At 37.0% G+C, this 22,690-nt stretch overlaps 1 protein-coding gene across 2 annotated transcripts in view; it reads left to right on the plus strand.

Annotated features, from left to right (window-relative positions):
* Nucleotides 1–22,690, plus strand: part of LOC100665193 (CD302 antigen) — a 157,928-nt gene that overhangs the window by 32,006 nt on the left and 103,232 nt on the right. For both annotated transcript variants that reach the window (XM_064287097.1, XM_064287095.1), the window contains exons 5-13: nucleotides 2,060–2,170; nucleotides 3,338–3,478; nucleotides 6,226–6,417; nucleotides 7,497–7,654; nucleotides 9,060–9,170; nucleotides 9,742–9,830; nucleotides 9,976–10,145; nucleotides 12,899–13,098; nucleotides 14,775–14,917. In XM_064287097.1, the coding sequence (XP_064143167.1) occupies nucleotides 2,060–2,170; nucleotides 3,338–3,478; nucleotides 6,226–6,417; nucleotides 7,497–7,654; nucleotides 9,060–9,170; nucleotides 9,742–9,830; nucleotides 9,976–10,145; nucleotides 12,899–13,098; nucleotides 14,775–14,917 (1,315 nt within the window). The remainder of the gene's footprint in view (nucleotides 1–2,059; nucleotides 2,171–3,337; nucleotides 3,479–6,225; nucleotides 6,418–7,496; nucleotides 7,655–9,059; nucleotides 9,171–9,741; nucleotides 9,831–9,975; nucleotides 10,146–12,898; nucleotides 13,099–14,774; nucleotides 14,918–22,690) is intronic.

Below are 22,690 nucleotides of genomic sequence, written 5' to 3' on the forward strand. Positions count from 1 at the left end.
TGCTGGAAGCCCTTGCTTATGCTAATATTTGAGGTGAAAGAAATGGATGAATCCAAAGTTCCTTTCAGCACTATCCTCAAACCATCTACCCGAATATCTTTTCCTTCCTTAGGAGAATATCTTTACCATCTATTGTCTTTTTAGAAAACTGAGGCAAACTCTTAGCTTATCACCCACATACTTACAAAGTTATCTTCATCTATACTGTTTTCTCCCTAGCTTGTAAAAGGCTTACTCTTTCCTCCAAGCTCCTTGTATCCACACTACTTTTTCCTCCATCTCATATTTTCATCTACTCTCAATCTACTGATTTCTTCCCAACAGCCTATAAATTTGTTTAAATTTCTACCACTAAAAAAAAAAAAAAAAAAATCTGTTTTCTGGATCCTGTTTGTTTACCATTGATTGCAACCCTGCATCTTTCTTTCACAGCCAAACTCCTGGAAAGAGTGGTGTACCTTTGTAGTTCACTTCTGAACTCCCATTTGCTTCTCACTGGAGCGACAATTAGGTCTCTATCCCCACTGCTAGGAGTCCTGGTGGCACAGTGGCTAAGAGCTTGGCTGCTAACCAAAAGGTCAGCAGTTTGAATCCACCAGCCACTCCTTGGAAACTGTATGGGACAGTTCTCTGTCCTATAGTGTCGCTATGATTTGGAATCAACTCGACGGCAATGGGTTTGGGTTATATTATGCATATGTATGTGTGTGTGTACATGTGTGCATGTATGTTCAATGATAAATTGTATGTAATTCTCTGGGTGGAACTGAGAAATTATTATCAAGTGTTTTACTGCTAGAAATATTTCAACAAATTGTAGATTTCAACTTGTTAGCTCTTCCTGTTTGTCAACATCAGCTTTGTCTTCTGTAGGCCATTTTGTCACTTGCTCTAACCCTTCAGCCTGGCCCTCAACTAATTCTTCAGTTTCTTCTTGATGTTGATGAAGTCTTGTCAGGTTTCTGAAGAATGCTGTTCACTTCCAGGGCAGTGGTGGGAAAATCCTTACGATCATTCATACAGTCTTTCCGTTCTTTTTCCAATGCACATAGACCCATACAAGCATGATTGCACCCATTGCTTGTGGGCATGTGCACGTTAACGAGAATATTGGCAATTGCCCTCACTATTTAAATTATTTCTGCCTCTCTGCTGAAGGATAATTTTGAATGATGCATCTCCACTGTAGCACGTGTGTGTGTGTGTGTGTATGTGTGTGTATACCCAAATCCCAGTCTGTATCCCCAGGCTAAATGTCTCCTTTGGACTATAGGCCCGTATATTCTATTAAAACAGCTCCTGTACATATTTCTAACCCAGTACCTGTAAAACTTAATCATTTTGGGGACCCATATCTGTTCCCTTCTACTAGATCGAACTCCCCATGAGTGCAGGGACTTTGTCTTTTGGTTTTCATATCCCTAAAAAAAAAAATTTTTTTTTTTTTATCCCTAGTACCTGGCAAATAATATGTGCTTAATGATTTTAAATGGTCAGTCTAGAATACTATCAGATCTTCAAAATCTAGATGTACAGTTGAAGTTGCTTTTGATAAATCTATATCAGTACAAAAAAAAAAACCCTGTTGCCATCGAGTTGATTCCAACTCATAGTGACCCTATAGAACAGAGTAGAACTGCCACCATAGAGTTTCCAAGGAACACCTGGTGGATTTGAACTGCTGACCCTTTGGTTAACAGACGGTAGCTCTTAACCACTACACCACCAGGTTTCCATATATCAGTATAAATAATGTTAGGGAGGTGAAAAGTAGATAGTGCTGCTCTGAGAGAATTCTTTTCTTAGAAGAAATTGGACAAGCTAACGGGAAACTCTGCGCATCAGAATAGGAATTAGAAAGCAGAATTAAATTGATTTATCAACCTTTGGGTTTTTCTGTGATCTAAAGTTATGTTGTCTATTAGCAACACCTGCCTTTGTTAGATAGCCAGGCTCCCTTAGGTGTTCCTGCCTTACAGTGAAGGCTTTCAGATTTTTTTGCTGCCCAACTTAGACAACAACTTAGGTAATTTTGTCATTTTTAAATGATTTTTTATAGAAAAAGAAGGCATTGCTAGAATTTTCTGGATTGGCTTAAATCAACTGTACTCTGCTAGAGGCTGGGAATGGTCAGATCACAAGCCATTGAACTTTCTCAACTGGGATCCAGGTAACTGCTCCCTCCCCCACCTGCGATGCACAAAGGAAAAGTTAAAAAAAAAAAAAAAAAAAAGGAGCTTTCTACATACTGAAGGCTTATGAAGGTTTCAATCTTGACAACCCTTGTTATAGTTACCTCTCCAGAGAATTTTTTTTCCTAATCCATTCTTTATTGTGGTACTGGTATAGCCAAGTTAAACCACACCATGGGCAACGGAGTGTTTGTCCTTAACCTTTAGAGCAACGCTGTATGTTTAGGTAAGTGCCAAATGAGTCCCAACACGTGGCCTAGGAGCCATTCTGTGTTCCTTAGGGGACTTAACATATCTATAACTGGCCCATATTGTGTTTCATATGGTATTTAGCTTTAATATGGAAATATTCCCTCATTTTCAAACTCTTGGGGTCTCCCCACCATACCACCCAAGCACTGACAACATAATATTTATTACACAAATAAATCTGTCAAAGAAAATTTTGTAGTGAATAAAGCAAACAAACAAAATCAAATCTAGTTAGCCAAAAGATTTTTTTCCCAAATGGAAGGATTGGGTACCTTTTTAAAAATAATATGTATGGCTTCTGACAAATGTTGAACCTAAATATTAACACTAACTTCAGTAAAGAAAAAAAAAAACTGTTCAGCACACATATAAGATTAACCAAACCAAACCCATTGCCGTAGAGTCGGTTTGGACTCAAAGGGACCCTTAAGTAAAAAAGCAATTAGTCATTTTAGTTAACTAAAATTTCCTTATCAGTAAGCGCATAATACTCTATTATTTCAGTAAATAGAATATTAACAGATAACATAATATTGGACTCAAGACTTTAGAGGCATTATAGAGCAATAAATTAGTATTTTTGTTGTAAAAAGTAGTTGATTAAAAGCTGCTAACCATGTGATATGACATGGTAGTTTTGGGGGGGCAGAAGTTTGTTTTTGTTTTTAAATTCAAGATATCAGAATGTTTCCCCCTGTATCCCATATCTTAGAAGAAAGGTATATTTAAGCACATGATTGTCCATTGAAGCCTATACCTTTCAATTTAATTAAAAATTTTAATTACATTATGGGTTTCCAAACAGGAGATTAGGGATACAAATTATTTTTTCTAACTGAATTTAAAATGTCTCTTCTTCCACTTCTAACCCTTTTAAAACCTTGCCATTTAAGATATGCCAAGTGCACCTACTATAGGGGGATCAAGCTGTGCAAGAATGGATGCTGAGTCTGGTCTGTGGCAGAGTTTTTCCTGTGAAGCTCAACTGCCCTATGTCTGCAAGAAACCATTAAATAATACAGTGGAGCCAACAGGTATCCTTTTCACTTCCTCATACAAATAGATCTTAAAATCAGTTTCATAAAGTCAAGTAAATGCATTTCAGATACCTATTGCCACCAATGCAGAAAAGCATCTTATTTTGACCCTGTGTGTTTAGATGTTACCAATCATCTATGAATAATGCTTGGTTGAGGCAAAGAAGAATATTAAGGAAAAATATGTATATGCCAATAAGAAAGCAGAGGTATTCTAGATGGGAAATATGTTTCTGTGCACAAGTGGCTTTTTTTCTCTAGAGCAGTGGTTCTCAAAGTGTGGTCCCCAGACCAGGAGCATCACCATCCCCTGGGAACCTATTAGAAATGCAGAGCCTCAGGACCTACCCCAGATTTGTTGTTGTTAGTTGCCATCGAGTTGATTCCAACTCATAATGACCCCATGTGTGCAGAGTAGAATTGCTCCATAGAGTTTTCAAGGCTACGACCTTTCAGATGCAGATCACCAGGCCTATCTTTCCAGGCACCCCTGGTTGAGTTCGAACTGCCAACCTTTCAGCTAGTAATTAAGTGCTTAACCAGCCAGGGACTGCACACCCCAGATTTACTGAGTCAAGAACTAGGGTGGGGTGGGGTGGAGTGGGGTGGGACTGGGCAATCTGTGTTTTAAGAAGCCCTCCAGGTGATTCTGATGTACACTCAAGGTTGAGAACTACTGCTCTTGGGGAAGGTCTTATATATTGCATGCCCTTTGTTAAGTCAAAAATTAAGAGTATGAGAGTGTTCCCAGGCTTTCCTACCCCTTAACCCGCAACACCCACCCTTCCTCTATCCTTCTTTGCCAAGCTCGTTCTTTAGGGCTTTGTATTGGAAAAGCAGGTGAAAACAGGGTGGTGCAGAAGGAGAAAACATATATAAGGAGGGAGGTTTCCCAGGGAGTTTGGGGATGAGGGAGAGATAAGAACAGCTGAAGTTTCTGAGAAGTGGGGAAGTTTGAGGAGTCTGAAAAAGCAGAGAAGGGGACTGCGCCAGCCGTCAAGCACAGGACCCAACATATATCTGGCATTTGATTAAATCCTCCCTGAATGAGAAAAACGAATACTCAAAACTGGGAAGAAAAAGGGAGGTTTTAAAACTTCTTGCTTTAAGGAATTGTGAAAGAAGAGAATAAAGCATAACATTTCTTGTCATCCAAAAAGGATTAATAAGCTACTATTTTAATAGGAAAAATAGGTATGTAAAATAAAGAATGTAAGGGAATGTTTTAAGATAATAAGGGGAAATGAATACTTATCTTCCAAGTGGATTCAAACCAAATTTAGTTTGTATAACAAAAGGCATTATAGAAAAGACAGCACAAATGAAAATAAACTAGAGTGACTGATGATAGATTAAGTAAATACCTCACAGTAGCAATTATTGTGTAAATCATGATGTTTCCACATGATTGAATAATATGCAGCTATTAAAATAATTGTGCCAGCAGGAAAATATGGTCTTAAGTACAAAGAGCAGAACAAAATGATATGCCTACTTATCATTTTAATCTTGTAAAAATATGTATTCATAGAGACAAAGACTAGGATATGAAAATGATTGTTTTAAGTCCAATTATGGGTGATTTTTTTTCCTGTGTTTCTTCAACATAATTGTAAAAAATAAGTGCTATTTCAAAACCTTGAAGTTAATTGAGTTACCTTGCAAGGGTGAGGCTGGCTGAACCTGCATTTTTTTTCCTTTATTACAAAATATAAATTGTTCACCTTTTTAAGCTGCTGTATTTTCTCACAGCAAACATTCCGAGTGGTATAGAATTGATGAAGTCTGAGTAACTGAACCGCTTTCTATTTTTTAAAGAGGGATAAGAGTATTTTGTTTAGTTTCATACCTTACCCTTTTCCTGTAATCTTCCTTGACCTTCACTTGAGTGAGTTTTATTGTGGTCGAAACAAAAAATCATTAATTCCATGAGAACTCAGGTCTGGCAGAAGAGAGGAAAGGAGAGATGCAACGATGCCCTTTGCCCCCTCCCTCGGTTGCTGCCATCTCTTGAGTGTGGAATATATAAAATGTCTTTCTTACTCTGTTTCTTAATCTCTGCCTGTTCTTTGTTCAGCAGTGGGCGTTAATGCACATCCGCTTGCTAAAAAAAAAAAAAATTTTTTTTTTTTTTCTTGCTAAGCTGACCCTATATGAAAAGGAGGCTCAATCCCCTTACAGCCTTCTCACAGGCAGAGGCTGGAGGGGAAACTAACAAACCTGTACACAGAACAAGATTTGCCAGCAACTGGCTTACCCCATGCCTTTGTTCTTCCTGCCAGGACTAAGGGGAATCTCTTTCCCTTGATTGTCTGCATCCTTCAACAGTCTGTGCCCAGCCATGCAACACTCTGGTATCACGTTAGTTAAGCCGTGCCCAGCCACGCAACACTCTGGTATCACGTTAGTTAAGCCGTGCCCAGCCACGCAACACTCTGGTATCACGTTAGTTAAGCCGTGCCCAGCCACGCAACACTCTGGTATCACGTTAGTTAAGCCGTGCCCAGCCATGCAACATTCTGGTATCACGTTAGTTAAGCCACATCGTTATCTGACTCCCTGCATTGATTCTTATCATGCTGTGTATACATTCAGCACCACATAAATTCTTGTCACTGTACTTTCTGACGTCACATACTCCAGTTTTTCAGAAACCTTACCATTCAAGAAACAAGAATCTGTAATATTATTGATTCGAAATAGATGTATCTTTGCTGTAATATAAGTAGCTGCTTTCCCCCCAGATGTTTGGACATATTCAGATACCCGCTGTGAATCAGGGTGGCTGCCAACTAATGGATTTTGCTATCTGCTGGCGAATGAAAGTGATTCCTGGGCTGAGGCACATGCGAAATGCAAAGCCCTCAGCAGCGACCTCATCAGCATTCATTCTTTGGCAGATGTGGAGGTTGTTGTCTCAAAACTCCATAATGGGGGTAAGTTAAAAAAAAAAAAAATCCTATTTGAGAAGTTTGAAATATTTTAAGGTCTTCTTATTTTCAGACTCTTAGTAAGAATGAAAAGCTTACAATTTGATCCTATAGATCAGCACTGCCCAATAGAACTTTCTGCAATGATGGAAATGTTCTGTGATCTGTCCTGTCCAATATGGTAGCCACATGTGGCTTTTGAGCACTTGAAATGTAGCTAGTGCAACTGAGGAACTTAATTTTTACTTTTTTTTTTAAGTTTAATTAATTTACAGTTAAGTTTAAATAGCCGAATGTGGGTTAAAAAAAAAAAAACCCGTTGCCGTCAAGTCAATTACAACTCATAGCGACTCTATAAGACAGACCATAGGGTTTCCGAGGAGCAGCTGGTGGATTTGAGCTGCCGGCCTTTTGATTAGCAGCCCTACTTTTAACTACTGCGCTACCAGGGCTCTTCAGAGGGATAGTAGCTACCAATCTGACAACACAACTATAGACCGAATAATCACTTTTTTTTTTCTCATAAGCTAAATTATTTTTAAATTGCCCCAAACACATGATGGTTATTTGGCTTTTGTATTTATTCAAAAGCTAAAGACTGGTGAACAACAATACACTAGACGGACATTACTGGACTGTCTCCCTAGGATTCACTAATAGTAATAGCTAATAGTAGATACTTATTGAGTGAGTCCTTGTTATTCTGTGCCAAGCACTGTGCTAATTGCTTACCTGTGAAGGCAGCATTGGTCATTCGGGGCAGTGCTGGACAATATTCTTGTTCTAACTGCAATATCTATGCTTGCATTTATAGAATTTCACCAATTCCCATAAGGCAAAGCTTATTTAAGGCAGGTATCAGGAATACACAGCTGTTTTACCTATATATGTTACTTGCATAAATGACCTGCAAAGCCATCCGTATCCAATCTGCCAGGCTTATCAACATTGTAACAGATTATTCAAGAATACCATCAAGACCTTTAAAACCCTATATCAGAATGTAAAAATCAGTAACAATCTGCATTTTGGTGTATGTAATTCAGCAAAACCAAACAAATAAGACTTTTTTTTTTTTTTTTAAGATGCCAAAGAAGAAGTATGGACAGGTCTTAAGAGCATAAATATACCAACTTTATTTCAGTGGTCAGATGGTACTGAAGTTACTCTAACATATTGGGATGAGAATGAGCCAAATGTTCCCTACAATAAGACTCCCAACTGTGTTTGCTATTTAGGAAAGGTAAGAAACCTCCTGTAGTTTATTTATATTTTTATTGTTATACCTTACAGTAATATTAAAATTACTTTGGTTGGGATATTTGTATATAAACTAGGAAAGATAATAAAAGGTCCTGTAGATTGAAAAAAAGACAAAGCAATTTCATTATAAACAGTCTTCTTCATGTCTGGGAGCATCTGCTCTGATCTGAAAAAGATCCCAGGAACCCCCTAGAACTCAGATTTTTTTTGTCAGATTGGTTTTTATAACTTGCTTTCTCTCAGGACCAGGATCTCCTTCAACCTTTCTGCCATTGCTGTGATATTTAGCATGTAGCCACAATTTAACCTGAAAAAAAATCTCATCTTCTGAATTCATGGTCAGATTAAAAAATATATATTTATCCTGCTTTGAGATGTGAAAAAATGTTTTTATTAAAAAATTAGGCCTCACTATGTTGGAGATCATCTTAGCCCTGTAGAATGCTTAAACATTTACTGAACATACTGTAATTAAGAGCCCAAAATAGGCTGTATCTTGAGCAGAAAGGACATATGTACCTCTTATATTTATTTGTGTCACTTTCCTGTGGACCCCCAATTGTTTAGGAGGTTGACTGTGTCATGCAAACTTTTAGAGAGAATTAATGTGGAAGCAGTAAATGGTATGTGTATTTACAAGTGTTTCAGTAGTGAAAATGTATTTAGAAGGGTGTCTCTCTATTTGAAAAGATACACAAGATGTATTTAGAAGACTATCAAAGAGGGAAATGAGGTCTCATGGGTAAAAAATGAACTCGTGGCATACCTAGACAGCATTCCACTGATCCTTATCATAATTGGCTTATTATAACTTAATTTGAAGAAAGCAAAGTAACTTAGTTTTTTGAAAGAGAGAACTTTGACGTCTAGGCTGAGGTAGAGTTAGAAGAAACTTTTGATTCTAGAATTCTTGGAGAGAAGCTATTCTAATCACCATTATTTTACACACAAGGAAACTGAAAGAGGTTAGATTAGGTACCATGCCCAAAAAGTTTTAGCCTGTGAACAAACTTCGGCCACGTTATATGGCAAAAAACTAGGATGCTGGCAGCTGTTTGTAAATTGAGATCTTCTTTCTTCAACTTCCATACTAAGTGTCTTTTGATAGTTTTACTGTCATCCTTATAGGAAAATGAGATTCCTCCCTATTTGATTATGACTCGATGCTGAGGTAACTCTGTGAGCCACAACTTTGTAGGCCTGTTGGGCACTATTTTCTAGGAGTATGTTCTTAGATTTAGTCATTCACTTATATTCATTCTCTCTTTCTCTCAATGTTTTGTGAAAAGAAACTGTCTTGACTTAAAATAAATCATGGTTCAATTCTAAATATGTTGGAAATAATTTCTTTTGTGAGAAAGTTTTTTTTTCCTGTTTTTTAAAAGCTAGGTCAGTGGAAAGTCCAATCATGTGAAGAGAAACTTAAATATGTATGTAAAAAAAAGGGAGAAAAAATAAATGATGCAGGATCTGATAAGATGTGTCCTCCAAATGAGGTATGTTAAAACCCCTGTGTAAATTTTCCTAAGAGATCTTGCACCTTCTTGGTTAGGGATGGCTGCTGAAACTTAAACAATTCAGACTTGGTAAATAGAAGAAATTACCAGCTTCTGTTCATTGACATTAGAGCAAACTAGAGGGCAGTGAATCATAGCATGTCATAGTTCTGTGAGAAAACAAAGAGAGTTATAGAAAAAAGAGTTAACTATTCATGAATTTCTACAAAAATGTATATAATTACTATCCAAAATACTGATATATTTATTTTCTTCACTTATTTTATTGCTGTTCAAAAATAATTCAACAACTGTTACTATAGTCTTATGACAAGGCAAGTACTAAGCGTAATGAGAATTAAGATGCAACTGCTGCTTGACATAGGCTCACAGTCTTGTGGAGGTTGTATGTGAATTTGCACCCCACCCTCATCACATACGTGAATTCACCAGCCAGGTGCTCAACTTCTACAAGTTGTAAGATGTTATCAGTGTAGCAGAGCCTTGGTTTTTTACAGGGACATCATCGAGTCTGGAAAAACAATGTGACGATGTTTCTCTCCTGGTTTAGGGCTGGAAGAGACATGGAAAAACTTGTTACAAGATTTACACGGATAAGGTCCTTTTTGGAACCAACTGCAATCTGACTATAACTAGCAGGTGTGGCCATCAGTAAAATGTATTAGTGAACTTTGAACTCTGTGTTCCTTTGTTAAACAGCCTTCCTAAGAAACAGATGAATCTGCAATTTATATATTAATTTAATCATTGTAAAACAATTACTAATTTGGCTCTTCTTGTGTAGGTTTGAGCAAGAATACCTGAATGACATGATTAAAAAGTATGATAAATTTCAAAGAACATACTTCTGGACTGGTCTGAGAGATGTAGACGCACGTGGAGAGTACAGTTGGGCAAACGTAGGTGGAATAAAGCGGACTGTAGCCTTTTCCAACTGGAATTTTCTTGAGCCAGGTGAGTGTCTTAGTATTTAAATAGTAGCATACGGTGACTTATGAACTGCAGCAGCCTCCCCAAACATATTCCTCATTTACCTTTGAAATGTGAGGGAGAAAATGAATATATCGTTATTTTGGATAGTAATCATATACATTTTGTAGAATTAGTGAATAGTTAACTCTTTCTGCTATAACTCTTTTTGTTCTCCCACAAGAACTATGACATGCTATGATTCATTGCCCTCTAGTTTGCTCTGTCAGTGAACGGAAGCAGATAATTTCTTCTATTTTCCAAGTCTGAAGCAGTGTCTTCTCTGTTAAATCCTTGAGAATAACCCAATAAAAGCAGTTAGAAAATTCAGTTCTCAGAAAACACCATCTCACGGCTTGCGGCTGAAGCCAGCATTTTGAGTTTTTATCTTTTCCATGTAAGTGTCGAATAGAATCTAGAAGCCTCATAGTAAAGCTCTTTATCTTTTTATCTCTGCTTTTTAACGTCTTTCTCCAAAATTGAATGTGTTTATTTCTGTTATTCTCAATGGGTAAGAAGTAAGAAAGGAATATATTATAGTTATTATTCATTCTAAAAATTGGTTAATCTTTCTCCAATCAGCCTAAAGCATTGACCGTAATTAGCCACAGAATTTTAGAACATATGAGCCAAAAGAGACTTCGGAAGTCTGTTAAGCTAAGTCTATTAAACTGACCTATGATTTTAGAATTAAGAAAACAGAGGCTTAGAAAGGTGATTTACTTGACAACGTTCACTTAGTTATTGAGCTAATAGAATCTAGATCTCCTAACTTCCAATCCGGTGCTTTTTAAAAGATTTGGCTTTGTATAAGACAACAATTAGTATAAGACAAAGTTACAAAGCATTCCACTTTTCTCACGTTTGAATTATTTATATTTTCTTGTGCTTGTCTTAATGTGATCATGAAGACCATTTTTTTCTAACAGAAAAATTATAACGTGAGTTTATAATCGAACAAAATATTTGAAATAGGAACTGCCCCGCAATATTTGTGACACAGGGTTATCACCATAAATGGCAGTGGTATTGATAATAACTAGCAGATGTGGCCATCTCTATGCTACCTGTTATTATTATTATAGTGAACTTTTAACTCTGTGTTCCTTTGTTTAACAATCTAAGAAAAAAAAAGATGCTTTCAATTTATGTATTACTTGAATCACTATAAAACAATTACTAATTTGACTCCTCTTTTGTAGATTTGAGCCAGAATACATGAACACAGTCATCTTTTTACTTACAGAGGAAGATGGAGTACACAGACATTAATTGTAGTTAAATCACCTTAGAGATATTCTAATACATAAAATATATAGGATTTTTTTATAGGCACTCAAGCATTTTAATCAAAGTAAATGTCACGTTCTTCACAGATGAGTTTCAGTGGCTGGAGAGCTGCTCAGGAGGTAGTTACAATGGCGATTCCCTCAGCCCATAGCCAGGAAGGCTGTCATTAAGCTCTCTTTACCATTATTTCTTCCAGCACTCTCCAGCTGGGTCTATCATGGGCAGGCCATGGGTAGGGAGAGAGAACAGGGAAACAATAGTACACCCATCAGGGTGGTACAGCATTATTTTTCCCAGTTCCTGGTTCCTTTTACTGGCCACGCATAAGAGCCCTAAGATCATATGGCTTCTCTGTTTGTTGTTGTTAGGTGCCATCGAATCTCTTCTGACTCATAGGGACCCTTTGTACAACAGAACGAAACACTGATCAGTCCTATGCCATCCTCACAGTCATTATGATTGAGCCCATTGTTGTAGCCACTGTGTCAGTCCATCTTATTGAGGGCCTTCCTCTCTCTCATTGACCCTCTACTTTACCAAGCATGATGTCCTTCTCCAGGGACTGGTCCCTTCTGAGACTATGTCCTAAGTATGTGAGATGAAGTATTGACATCCTTGCTTCTAAGGAGCATTCTGGCTGTTCAGTGGGGTAGAATTTTTCCTCAGTGCTTTTTTCCAATGTAAGTGACTCTTCCTGTCTTCTGCCCACATTAGGCTGTGTGGTGTAACGGAGAAGGAAGCATGGCCTTTTGCCAGACAAATCTGGGTTCATATCCTGACTCCACCACTCACTAATTGTATGATTGCGGGCATGTCATTTACTCTTCGTATGGAAAATAGAGCTGATAACACAAACTATCTTTCAAAGTGGTTCTAAATATATAAGGTTATGCCCTGGCATAAAGTAAATAATAAACAAATATAGGTTACTATATACTGTCTTCTACATTTATTGTACCAGCCCTTACTTTGGATTTGAATCTGGGAGAGTTTTGTTTTGATGTTTATTAAGTTGCTTAACAAGTGTTCAAAATTGTTAAGATAATTTGAACCACTTAGGCCATCCTGAGCAGCATAGGGTTTAAGGTACAGCTCTAGAAGCAGACCACTGGGGTTCAAATCCTGGTGTAACAATTTACTTAAAGTGTGACCCTTGGACAAGTCACTTCACACTGTACCTCAGTTATGACAATCAAATCCACCCTATAGGTTTGTCGTGAGGATTAATTAATTTAAACTTCTTTGAATAGTATCTAGCAAGTAGTAAACACTTCTCTGTATAACCTATTATTATTACTGTATTGAACAACACATTTCTTTCCACTCTTTCTCTAATTTCTATTCAACTCTCTGTCTCCATCTTGACTCAAAGACTAGAGACACTAGGAAATGTTTAGCCTTTCATTTAATAATGTAATTTTTAATTAATTTTTCCAATTCTATCTTAGCTTCTCCAGGCGGGTGCGTAGCTATGTCTACGGGAAGGTCACTTGGAAAGTGGGAGGTGAAAAACTGCAGAAACTTCAGAGCACTTTCAATTTGCAAGAAAATAAGTGGACCCCCTGAGCCTGAGGAAGCAGCCCCCAAGCCTAGTGACCCCTGTCCTGAAGGATGGCATAGTTTCCCCTCAGGTCTTTCTTGTCGTAAGGTAAAATAACATTCTTGTTAAATGCTTCCATGAAGTTATCTTTCTATGATCCTGGTCTATGTCCTTATACAAAACTATGCTCCTCCCATAGACATATGTAACCAAATGAAGATGTTCTGGGAGCACAGAGCCCTCGCAGCACATTGCTCCCTGCCTGTCTGATGAACCACTGGTGTCACTGGCTTATCCCCACATGCTGTGCATGTCCAGCAGAACTCTTTAGGGTAGTTCCCTAATGTTCTTTTTTTATGGCAAGTTAAGTGGGCTGCATGCCATGCTGACACTATGTTTATGATTCTCATATCCCTCTAGTTCTTGTTCTTAAATTAAGAGTTCATCACCTCTTATAATGTTAAAACACACACACACACACGCACACAACTATTTTATTGTCTGTAATTCATCACCTAAGGAGCCCCACTAGTGCAGTGGTTAATTAAGCACTTGGCTACTAACTGAAAGGTTGGCAGTTCGAGTGGCTCTGTGAGAGAAAGACCTGGCAACCGGCTTCCGTACATATTATAGCCAAAAAAAGCCTTTGGGGCAGTCCTACTCTGCCATATAGGGTTGCTGTGAGTTGGAATGAACTCAGTGGCACTCAACAATAGCCATCTATTCCTATAAATAAACCATAATATAGCACCCCAAAATTCAGTGGTTTATGACAACAAACATTTATTCTCAGTCCCGAATCTCAGCATCATCTGGAGTTTGATTGATCTAGTTTTGTTTGAATGGTCACCTCTGATTCCATTTGCAGGTCAGGTGAGCAGGGCTCCAGGCTATGAGTTGGGTCTGCTGCCCTTCAATCTGGGGCTCAGGTTGAAGGGACAAGAGCTACCTGGGCTTATTCTTCTCATGGTAAATGACAGCCTGAGAGGACAAGCCCAACCATATAAGCATATTTCAGCCCTCTGCTCACTTCATGTCTACTAACATCCCATTGATCACAGTAAGTCACGTGGACAAGGCCCAAGTCAAGGTACAGGGCAGTATACTCAGCCCACCAGGAAGCCATGGCAAGACTGTGTAATTATATAACAGGGAAGTGAAACATTGGGACCAGTAATTCAATCTACTCTGTATCATCTTCTCCTCCTCCTTCTCCTCTTCTTCCTTTGAAATCACTGTGGCTTTTTTTGCCTAAAATTACTCATCGAAAACCAAAGAAACAGTCTCAAGGGGCAGGTTTTGCCTTGCCACCCTCCATCAGTGTTTGCATGCCAGTAAGACTGTCTTTTGATTCAGAAAACAGCTCAGCACTCATGTAGGTCTCAGTGTTTTATGTTCAAAATTATACTGTTAGCACATTTCTTTGCAGAAGTCTGCTCCCAAAGGATTTATATATTTCCTTTTTTGCTTTATCTGCTGGTTCATTTTATTGTTCAAGGTCCTAGGAATGCAGGAGAACTATAGTATCTTGTTGGAGCAGCTCCCCAACCTGGCTGAGGAAGGTCCTCCATCTAGAACCAGTGACTCTTGGCGCCAGTGCTGGCCTCTAATCCATGCTATAAGCAGGACCTGCCTGTGTCACAGTATATGTGTATTTTCCTATACTTCCATTACAGCAATAAGAATTCATTTCAGGGGTCCACACATTGAAGTATAATTGACCTGAAAACTATGAATTCTTTATGATTATACCAGAAAACAAACTAACATTGTGTTTTCTTAAGGTGTTTCACATACAAAGAGTTGTGAGAAAGAGGAACTGGGAAGAAGCTGAAAGATTCTGCCAAGCACTTGGGGCACACCTTCCTAGCTTCAGTCATATGAATGAAATAAAGGAATTTCTTCAATTTTTAACAGACCAGTTCAGGTAATAATTTTAGAATGAGAGCTTCTATGCTAAATTTGATGTCTTCTAAGTATTCAGAATTGCTGTGTTTTATTATCTAACATGTCCCTCAACACTTGGCAGCCATTCAACATGGAACACTCTTAATGTACAAGACACAATGAGGGATTCAAAGATGAGTGAGACATGGTCCCCACCCTTTGAGTAATAAAGTCCAATAGTGGGGATAAGAAAAGTATGACAAAAATCTAGAATCTAAAAATTCTAGAAATTGGGATGTCCTTGCATGCCTTGGAAAGAGTTTGACTGATCTTAAGTCAATAAGAAAAACGCGTATATATATATATCTCACAGATGAGAAAAGTGGTGAGAATTATGATTTAGGTACATAATATGGCAGCGGATTATAGACTAGGTTGAGGGACCATGGGTAGGTGTAGTGCTACAAATTAGAAGGCTATCACAACCCTTCTGGTGGAAAACTATATTGGGAATGTGACGGTAAGAATGGGACAATAACAAGAAAGAAGTGGTCAGATCCAGCACTGGCAGACCCACCCATCCCCTCCAGCCACTTGCACTGGGGGCCAACAGTACTGCAGTGCCTCCTACAGTGCCAAAGGTGCCTCCCACACCCTCCAGCCACTTACGCCAAGGGCCCAAGGACTGGCTGCACAACCTCCCCAGTGACACACCCTCCAATTGGTCAAATGGACGTACCCTCCAACTGGTCACCCGTGGGTAGGCGACATACCCCCAGCTTCACCCCACATCACCCTCCCCACAACTGGAGGCTAATGCTTATTCTGCACACCCCTGCGCAGCCCTGCCCACCTGGGACCATTGGTGAGAGTTTTCATACCACCTACACTGTGACGAACAACCTGGGAATCCCTGCCCCAACCACTCAGCAATCAGCAGAGCAGACACACAACACCCAACCCAGCAACCAGGGAGAACACCCCCTGCACCATGGCCAGTAGACCCCCAGACAGATACATCACTCACCAGAAATCCCAACTACATCTTCAGCATTCCCACAAGACCACTAAACAGAGACCCATGTTCACAGACCCAGTCACTGCCCCACCCACCTGGAGACAAGGGGTGAAAGCTTCAAGGCAGTCAGATTAGTGACCAAATGGTACACACCCCCAGTCTACTGGGTTATATCAAAACAAAACAAAAATTCAGGATGCAGCAAACAAAGATAGAACAAATAAATGTAATAACTTCTTGATGCCTCAGAGACAGCAGACAATATCAAATCACATGAAGAGTGAGAACAAGATGGCTTCAGCAGGTGACCAAAATAAAGGACCAGACAACTACCCAGAGGAAGAAATGGCAATGGAACTATCTGATAAGGAATTCAAAGACTAGTGCACAGGGCTTTCCAAGAGATCAAGAAACAGATCAAGAAAAACACAGACAAAACCAAGGAAAACATAAACAAACAAGGAAAATACACAAAATCAAGGAAAACACAGAAAAAGCAATAGAAGAATTCTGGAAAACAATACAAGAAAAAATGACAAAATAAATAGGCAATTAGAAACCATACAAAAAACAGCAACTAATATCCAAAAGATTAATAGTAATATTTCAGAAATAGACAACTCAATAGAAGGATATAGGAGCAGAACTGAAACAATGGAAGAATCAGTGAAATTGAAGACAAATCCCTTGACACCAATTTGTTTTAGAAAAAAAGAATGAAGAAAGCCTAAGAATTATGTGGGACACTATCAAGAGGAAAAATTTGCACACGATAGGAGTTCCAGAACAGAGGAAGGCAATGGAAAGCACAGAGAGAATTGTCAAAGATTTTCTGGCAGAAAACTTCCCTAATATCATGAAAGGTGAGAAGATATCCATCCAAGAAGCTCAACAAATTCCATACAGGGTAGACCCCAAAACAAAGTCACCAAGACATATCATAATCACACTTGCCGAAACAAAAGACAAAGAAAGAATCCTGAGGGCAGCCAGGGAAAAATGAAAAGTCACCTACAAAGACTAAGCTCTAATTACCTGGCAGAAACCATGTAGGCAAGAAGGCAATAGGATGACGTATATAAAACCTTGAAAGAAAGAAACTGCCAACCAAGAATTATATATCTAGCAAAATTGTCTCTCTTATACAATGGTGAAATTAGGACATTTCTAAATTAACAGAAATTAAGGAAATATGTAAAAACCAGACCAAACTTACAAGAAATATTAAAGAGAGTCCTTCAGATAGAGAATTAGCAACATCAAACAACAACCTGAGTATAGGACACAGGACAGCATCATCCAGGTACCAACTTAGGTAAAGAGCTCTCAATAGTACAACAAAGCTAAAAGACTGAAAACAGGGAACCAGAGATGTCAATCTGTGTACATGATAATGTCAAAACAAAAAAGAAGGGAACAAATGGTGTAGTTATAGAACTTTCATATGGAGAGGAAGTCAAAAGGATATCAAGAAGTAGAAAACTGATTTAGTCTTAGGAAGATAAAGATAAATTTCAAGCTAAGCACAAAGAAAGTCAACAAACCTATTCATCAAAATAAAGAAAAACAAAGACTCAGTATACTCAAAATCAGCAACAAAAGAAATGAAAAGAAAATCCACACAGAAAAAGAACTCAGCACAGAAAATTAAGTGAAACAAAGAAACACCATCAACACGACAAAGAAAATACAAGAAAATAACAGCAGTAAACTCATACCTATCAGTAACCACACTGAATATAAATGGCTTAAATGCACCAGTAAAGAGACAGAGTGGCAGATGGATAAAAAAAATGACTGATCAATATGTGTCTACAAGAGATGCACCTTAGACACAAAGACATAAACTAAAAGTCAAAGGATGGGAAAAAATATCAAGCAAACAATAGCCAAAAAAAAAAAAAAAAGCAGGAGTGGCAATATTAACATCTGATAAAATAGACTTTAAGGCAAAATCCACCATAAAAGATAAGGAATGACATTATATTATTATTAAAGAATAAATCTTTGGGGACAGTCATGGGTGTAAGGGGTTTAAACTCCACAAATTAATTTTTTTCTGCACTTTTATTAACTGAAAAGAAGATCCAAATCTGTAAATCATGGATTTCAAGGATACCAGGCAAAACTAAAGAAAAGAAATCATCACTTGGACATAGTCTCCTGAATTCTTCCCTAATCATTTTGAGTCAAAGAAAAACAGTAATGGGTTATCAAAAATCAAAGAAAGCTCTAGCTAGTCATTTTCTCTAGGACATTAAATATAAGAAGGCATTTAAGAACTGACATCTAAAGAGTTCTGAGGTAGGAAACATTTGTAATGTAATAATTTTACTTCCTAATTAAGTTGCTTTTCATTTATAATGATGGTCGTTGATACGCACCATCTATAGTCTCTTCTTGAAAAAAAACTTTTTCAAAGACATACTCCAGCTGAAAAATGAAAAGAATTAGAAGGAAGAATATATGGTACAAAAATATGTCCCCAAGTCCAAGTAATCATAATATATATAATTATAAAAATAGAATGTAACTATCTTAAATCTTGAAAGAGAAGTGTAATATAATAATATTTTAATAAAATAGGTGTTAACTCTGTTTATAAATAAAAACTGGGATATAAAGAGATAAAATGGTTTTGGAAAATGTAAGTGTAATAAATTCTTCATTTTACCTGAAAATCATGTATAGAAACACATTATGTACATTTGAAGATAATGTATAATAGAAATTAAAAAAGAGTGTGTCATTTACTGAATATGTACTGGGAAAAAAAAAAAAAAAGTCCACTATGGCAAATTTTAAAGAAATAACAAAGGAAGGAATCCAGCGTAAAGCAAAATGGAAAAAGACCAAATTCATCTATTATCAGTTACACTAAATCCAATACTTTAAAATTGATTCAATAATAAAATCCAACCAAGTGTTGTTGAAATAGACCTAAAATAGAGCTTGCCAGATGGTAACTATCTAGTCTAATAAGTATAATTTTTATTGTTCTTGTTGTCTTGTTTTGTTTTTTCTGGGTAGAAAGGGCCACAGAGTCTTTCAAAGTTGAGAAATTTCAATAAAAATCCGTATTTTAACACCTCTTTAAAAATTAAAACTGGCAACATTTTCATATTGCCGCAACAAGTTAGTGCTAGTACAGGTGGACCACTGAGATGGGTCTTTATTCTCCAATTTATGATGATCCGTAATTAATCATTCCTTGATCCACTTCACTTATTTTGGTTATGTGCTTGTCTCATATGCCATTTGAGTTAATAATCACGAACTTAAAAACAACAACCAAAATGGTAATATTAAAAGAATGGGCAAAAAGATGTGTGAACGTGAGCAAAAAAAAAAAAAAAGCTAGAGCAACAGGATTAGTAATAGATAAAATGCAAATGAAGTAAAAATGTATTAAATAGGAAACTGATGTATTTCTTGTTGATTAAAGTACATTCTACAATGGAACTGTAATAGTCAAGAGCCTCTAAGTACTTAAATAAAACTAGCAATATATATAAAGCAAAAGTATTAATTACATTAGTCTAATTTTACAATAAATAACAGTAGTGAGAGACTTTAGCACTCCTGTGTTGGTCATTGACAAATGAAACAAAGAAGAATTAATATATAAGATTTGACTAGCATAACAAGGTTGATTTAATAGATTATCTCTCTTTTTATAGATTACAAAGGTGACAGATTTCACCTCATCAATCTCCTTGCCTGGATTACTTACCAATACTAATTCAAAAAAAATCAGGCTAAAAAGAAAACCTCAAATACCAAAAACACTGAAATTATACAGGTTATATAAGAAGTGAAATCAAACCCTATTCACTTATAAATTAAATATTATTTAAGTAACTCTTTCGGCAAATAAATCAAAACTGTATGTAATAAGAACAGAATTCACTGTGAAATATGTGAAATACAGCCAAATGCTTGGAGATACATTAATAGCTTTAAGGGATTTAATTAAAAAGAATGAAAATAAGTATTCAGCTAAAAGTGAGGATGAATATCAAAACAATTCCAAGGTAGCCATAAGAAATAACTTAATAAAGATAAAAGTAAAAATTAATGAATTTGAAAACAGAAAAGCAGTAATATTGACATATAAATCCAAGAGCTAGATCTCTGCAAATAAAACAGTGAAATAGAAAAAAATCTACTGATGATTACATGATAAAAAAAGAAAAACAGATGCTTAAAATAAAGCTTGGGTAAGGATTATAAGACCTATTTTATAGAGAAAAATTTTAATTAGTAAGAATACTATGTGTAATTTTATGCTAATATACATGAAATTATTAAAATGCACAATTTCTAGGGAAATATAGTTAGTGTACAATTGATTTGCTAAGTAGAAACCCAATAATCCAGCAACCTTGGAAGAAACTGAAAAAGTTGACAAAAAAATTTCTTCCAAGAAAGAGATGGTTCTCTATTTTAATTCCTTCAAATTTTAAAGGGGAGATCACTACCATGTATTTCAGTAGTTCTATTACACAGAAACTGATATAAGCTTCCCGGTTTATTTCACAAAGTAGCCTAATCCTGATATCAAACCCTGAGATGGATACATAAAGAATTACAGACCAACCTCCTGACCAGAAATGAAAAAGTAAATACTAACAAACGATGTAGTAACAAATAACTTATATAGTGCTTATTATGTGCCTAGTAATGTCCTAAGCATTTTCTGTTATTAAATCCTCACAACCTTTAAGGTTGGTACTACTGTTGTTGTTCGGTGCTGTTGAGTTGATTTTGACTCATAGCAACTCCATGTGACAGAACAGAACTGTTCCATAGGGTTTTCTAGGCCTTAATTTTTATGGAAGGATCCCTGGTGGCACAGTAGTTTAGTGCTTGGCTGCTAACCGAAAGGTCACAGTTCAAACCCACCAGCCACTCCGCAGGAGAAAAGACCTGGCAATCTCCTTCCATAAAGATTACAACCTAGAAAACCCTATGGGACAGTTCTGCTTTGTCATATAGGGTCACTATGAATCAGAATTGACTCGACAGCACACAACAATCTTTATGGAAGCATATCGCCAAGTGTTTTCTCCCATGGAACCACCAACTTTTAGGTTAACAGCCGAGCGCTTAACTGTTGTGCCACCAGGGATCTTTAGGTACTTCTATTGCCATTTTATCCTAATGAGGAGATGTAAAATAACAGAGAACAAAAATAACTTGCCCAAGGTTATATGATTAGTAAGTAAAGAATCCAGTATTTGAACCCAAGCTATCTTTCTCTAGAACCCACTTTCTAGCTCATTCTGGTACCTCAAATAACATGCCCTAACCATGCAGGATTTCTTCTAAGAACACTAAGTTGGGAGTTGAGTCAATACTAGTAACTCTATATATAACAAGTCATTTAATAATAAAATTCAATATTCATTCCCAGCTTAATATATGAATATATATTTAATATAAATTCTTAATAAATTAAGAATAGAAAGATGATGAAGCATTAAATGCATTTCCTTGAGAGTCAGAAAAACTTAAGAATCCTTATTATCATCACTATTATTAATCTTTGTTTAGAATTTATCCCCGTCCATTAAAAAAAAAAAAAAGAATACTGTAAGATGTAAATGTTTATAATATATTAAGAGAGGGAAAGGCAGATTATAAAAGAGTAAAAATATTTAAATTAAAATGTGGACTTCAAAAGTACACCAAAAAAAGGTAATACTGGTTACTTCTGGGAGGTAAAATTTTGAGTGATTTTAAAGATATTTTCCTTGAAAATATCTAGATTTTCAAGATTTGCTTTAATATATCCACTATTATATTTTTCTTATTAAAAAAAGTAAAGTTTCACTATGGCATATTGGGAACCTAACGTGAAATATGATGATGTGTTCTGTAAGTATTCATTTATTAAGCAACTATTGTATAATATCAGTTATTCTAGGGTTCATTGTCTAATTTAGAAATTAAGATATGGAAATTTCATTGCAGACTGGCCTAAGCCAATCTGAACATACTAACCCTTAGGTCCTTTTTGAGGGGAGTGTCTGATAGCTATTCTCCCACAACCTCGAGAGTAGGTTATAAAGAATGCAAAACTCAGACCCATCCTTCCACACAGACATTCGCTTACTGGACAAATATTCACTGCAAGCAGTCACAAAGCATTTCATAAACCTGTTTTGTAAGCTTGACCATGTCCCAACAATCTAGCAAGCTGTCCTTTTAGATGTTTTAACCATTATCTTGGAGCCCGGCTGGCGAAGTGGTTAAGAGCTCAGGCTGCTAACCAAAAGGTCAGCAGTTTGAATCTACCAGCTGATCCTTGGAAACCCTATGGGACAATTCTACCCTGTCCTGTAGGTTTGCTATGAGTCGGAATCAACTCGATGGCATACAACAACAAACAACCATTAACTTGCACGGAAGATTCACTTGAGGCAGATGTGACAATGTTCCAGAGGCAGGATTGTGTTCCCGTTATAGTTGGCATCAGGCAATCACAATCGCCTGACCCAATAACTAGACTTGGGGCTGTTTATGGATCAAGCCCAAGATGTAAGCTACTGGCCTCACTAGACTCTAATACCCTTTCATCAAGGGTAGAGAATGTCTCTCTAAACATGTTAGCTAATCCCCATATCTTGGATAATAGATTTCATCAGTCACAGCCCATTTCTAACATCATGCTGATTATCAAGCTTCTAATGTCCCTGACTGATACAAACCTGTTTCTGACATTTGCTCTGCTGGTGACCAAAGCCTCAGGTATGGCTTTTGATCACAGAAGTCTTGAGGTGGCTACCTTTG

Source organism: Loxodonta africana, chromosome 6, assembly GCF_030014295.1.
Source record: "Loxodonta africana isolate mLoxAfr1 chromosome 6, mLoxAfr1.hap2, whole genome shotgun sequence".
In the NCBI taxonomy this organism is placed as follows: Eukaryota; Metazoa; Chordata; class Mammalia; order Proboscidea; family Elephantidae; genus Loxodonta; species Loxodonta africana.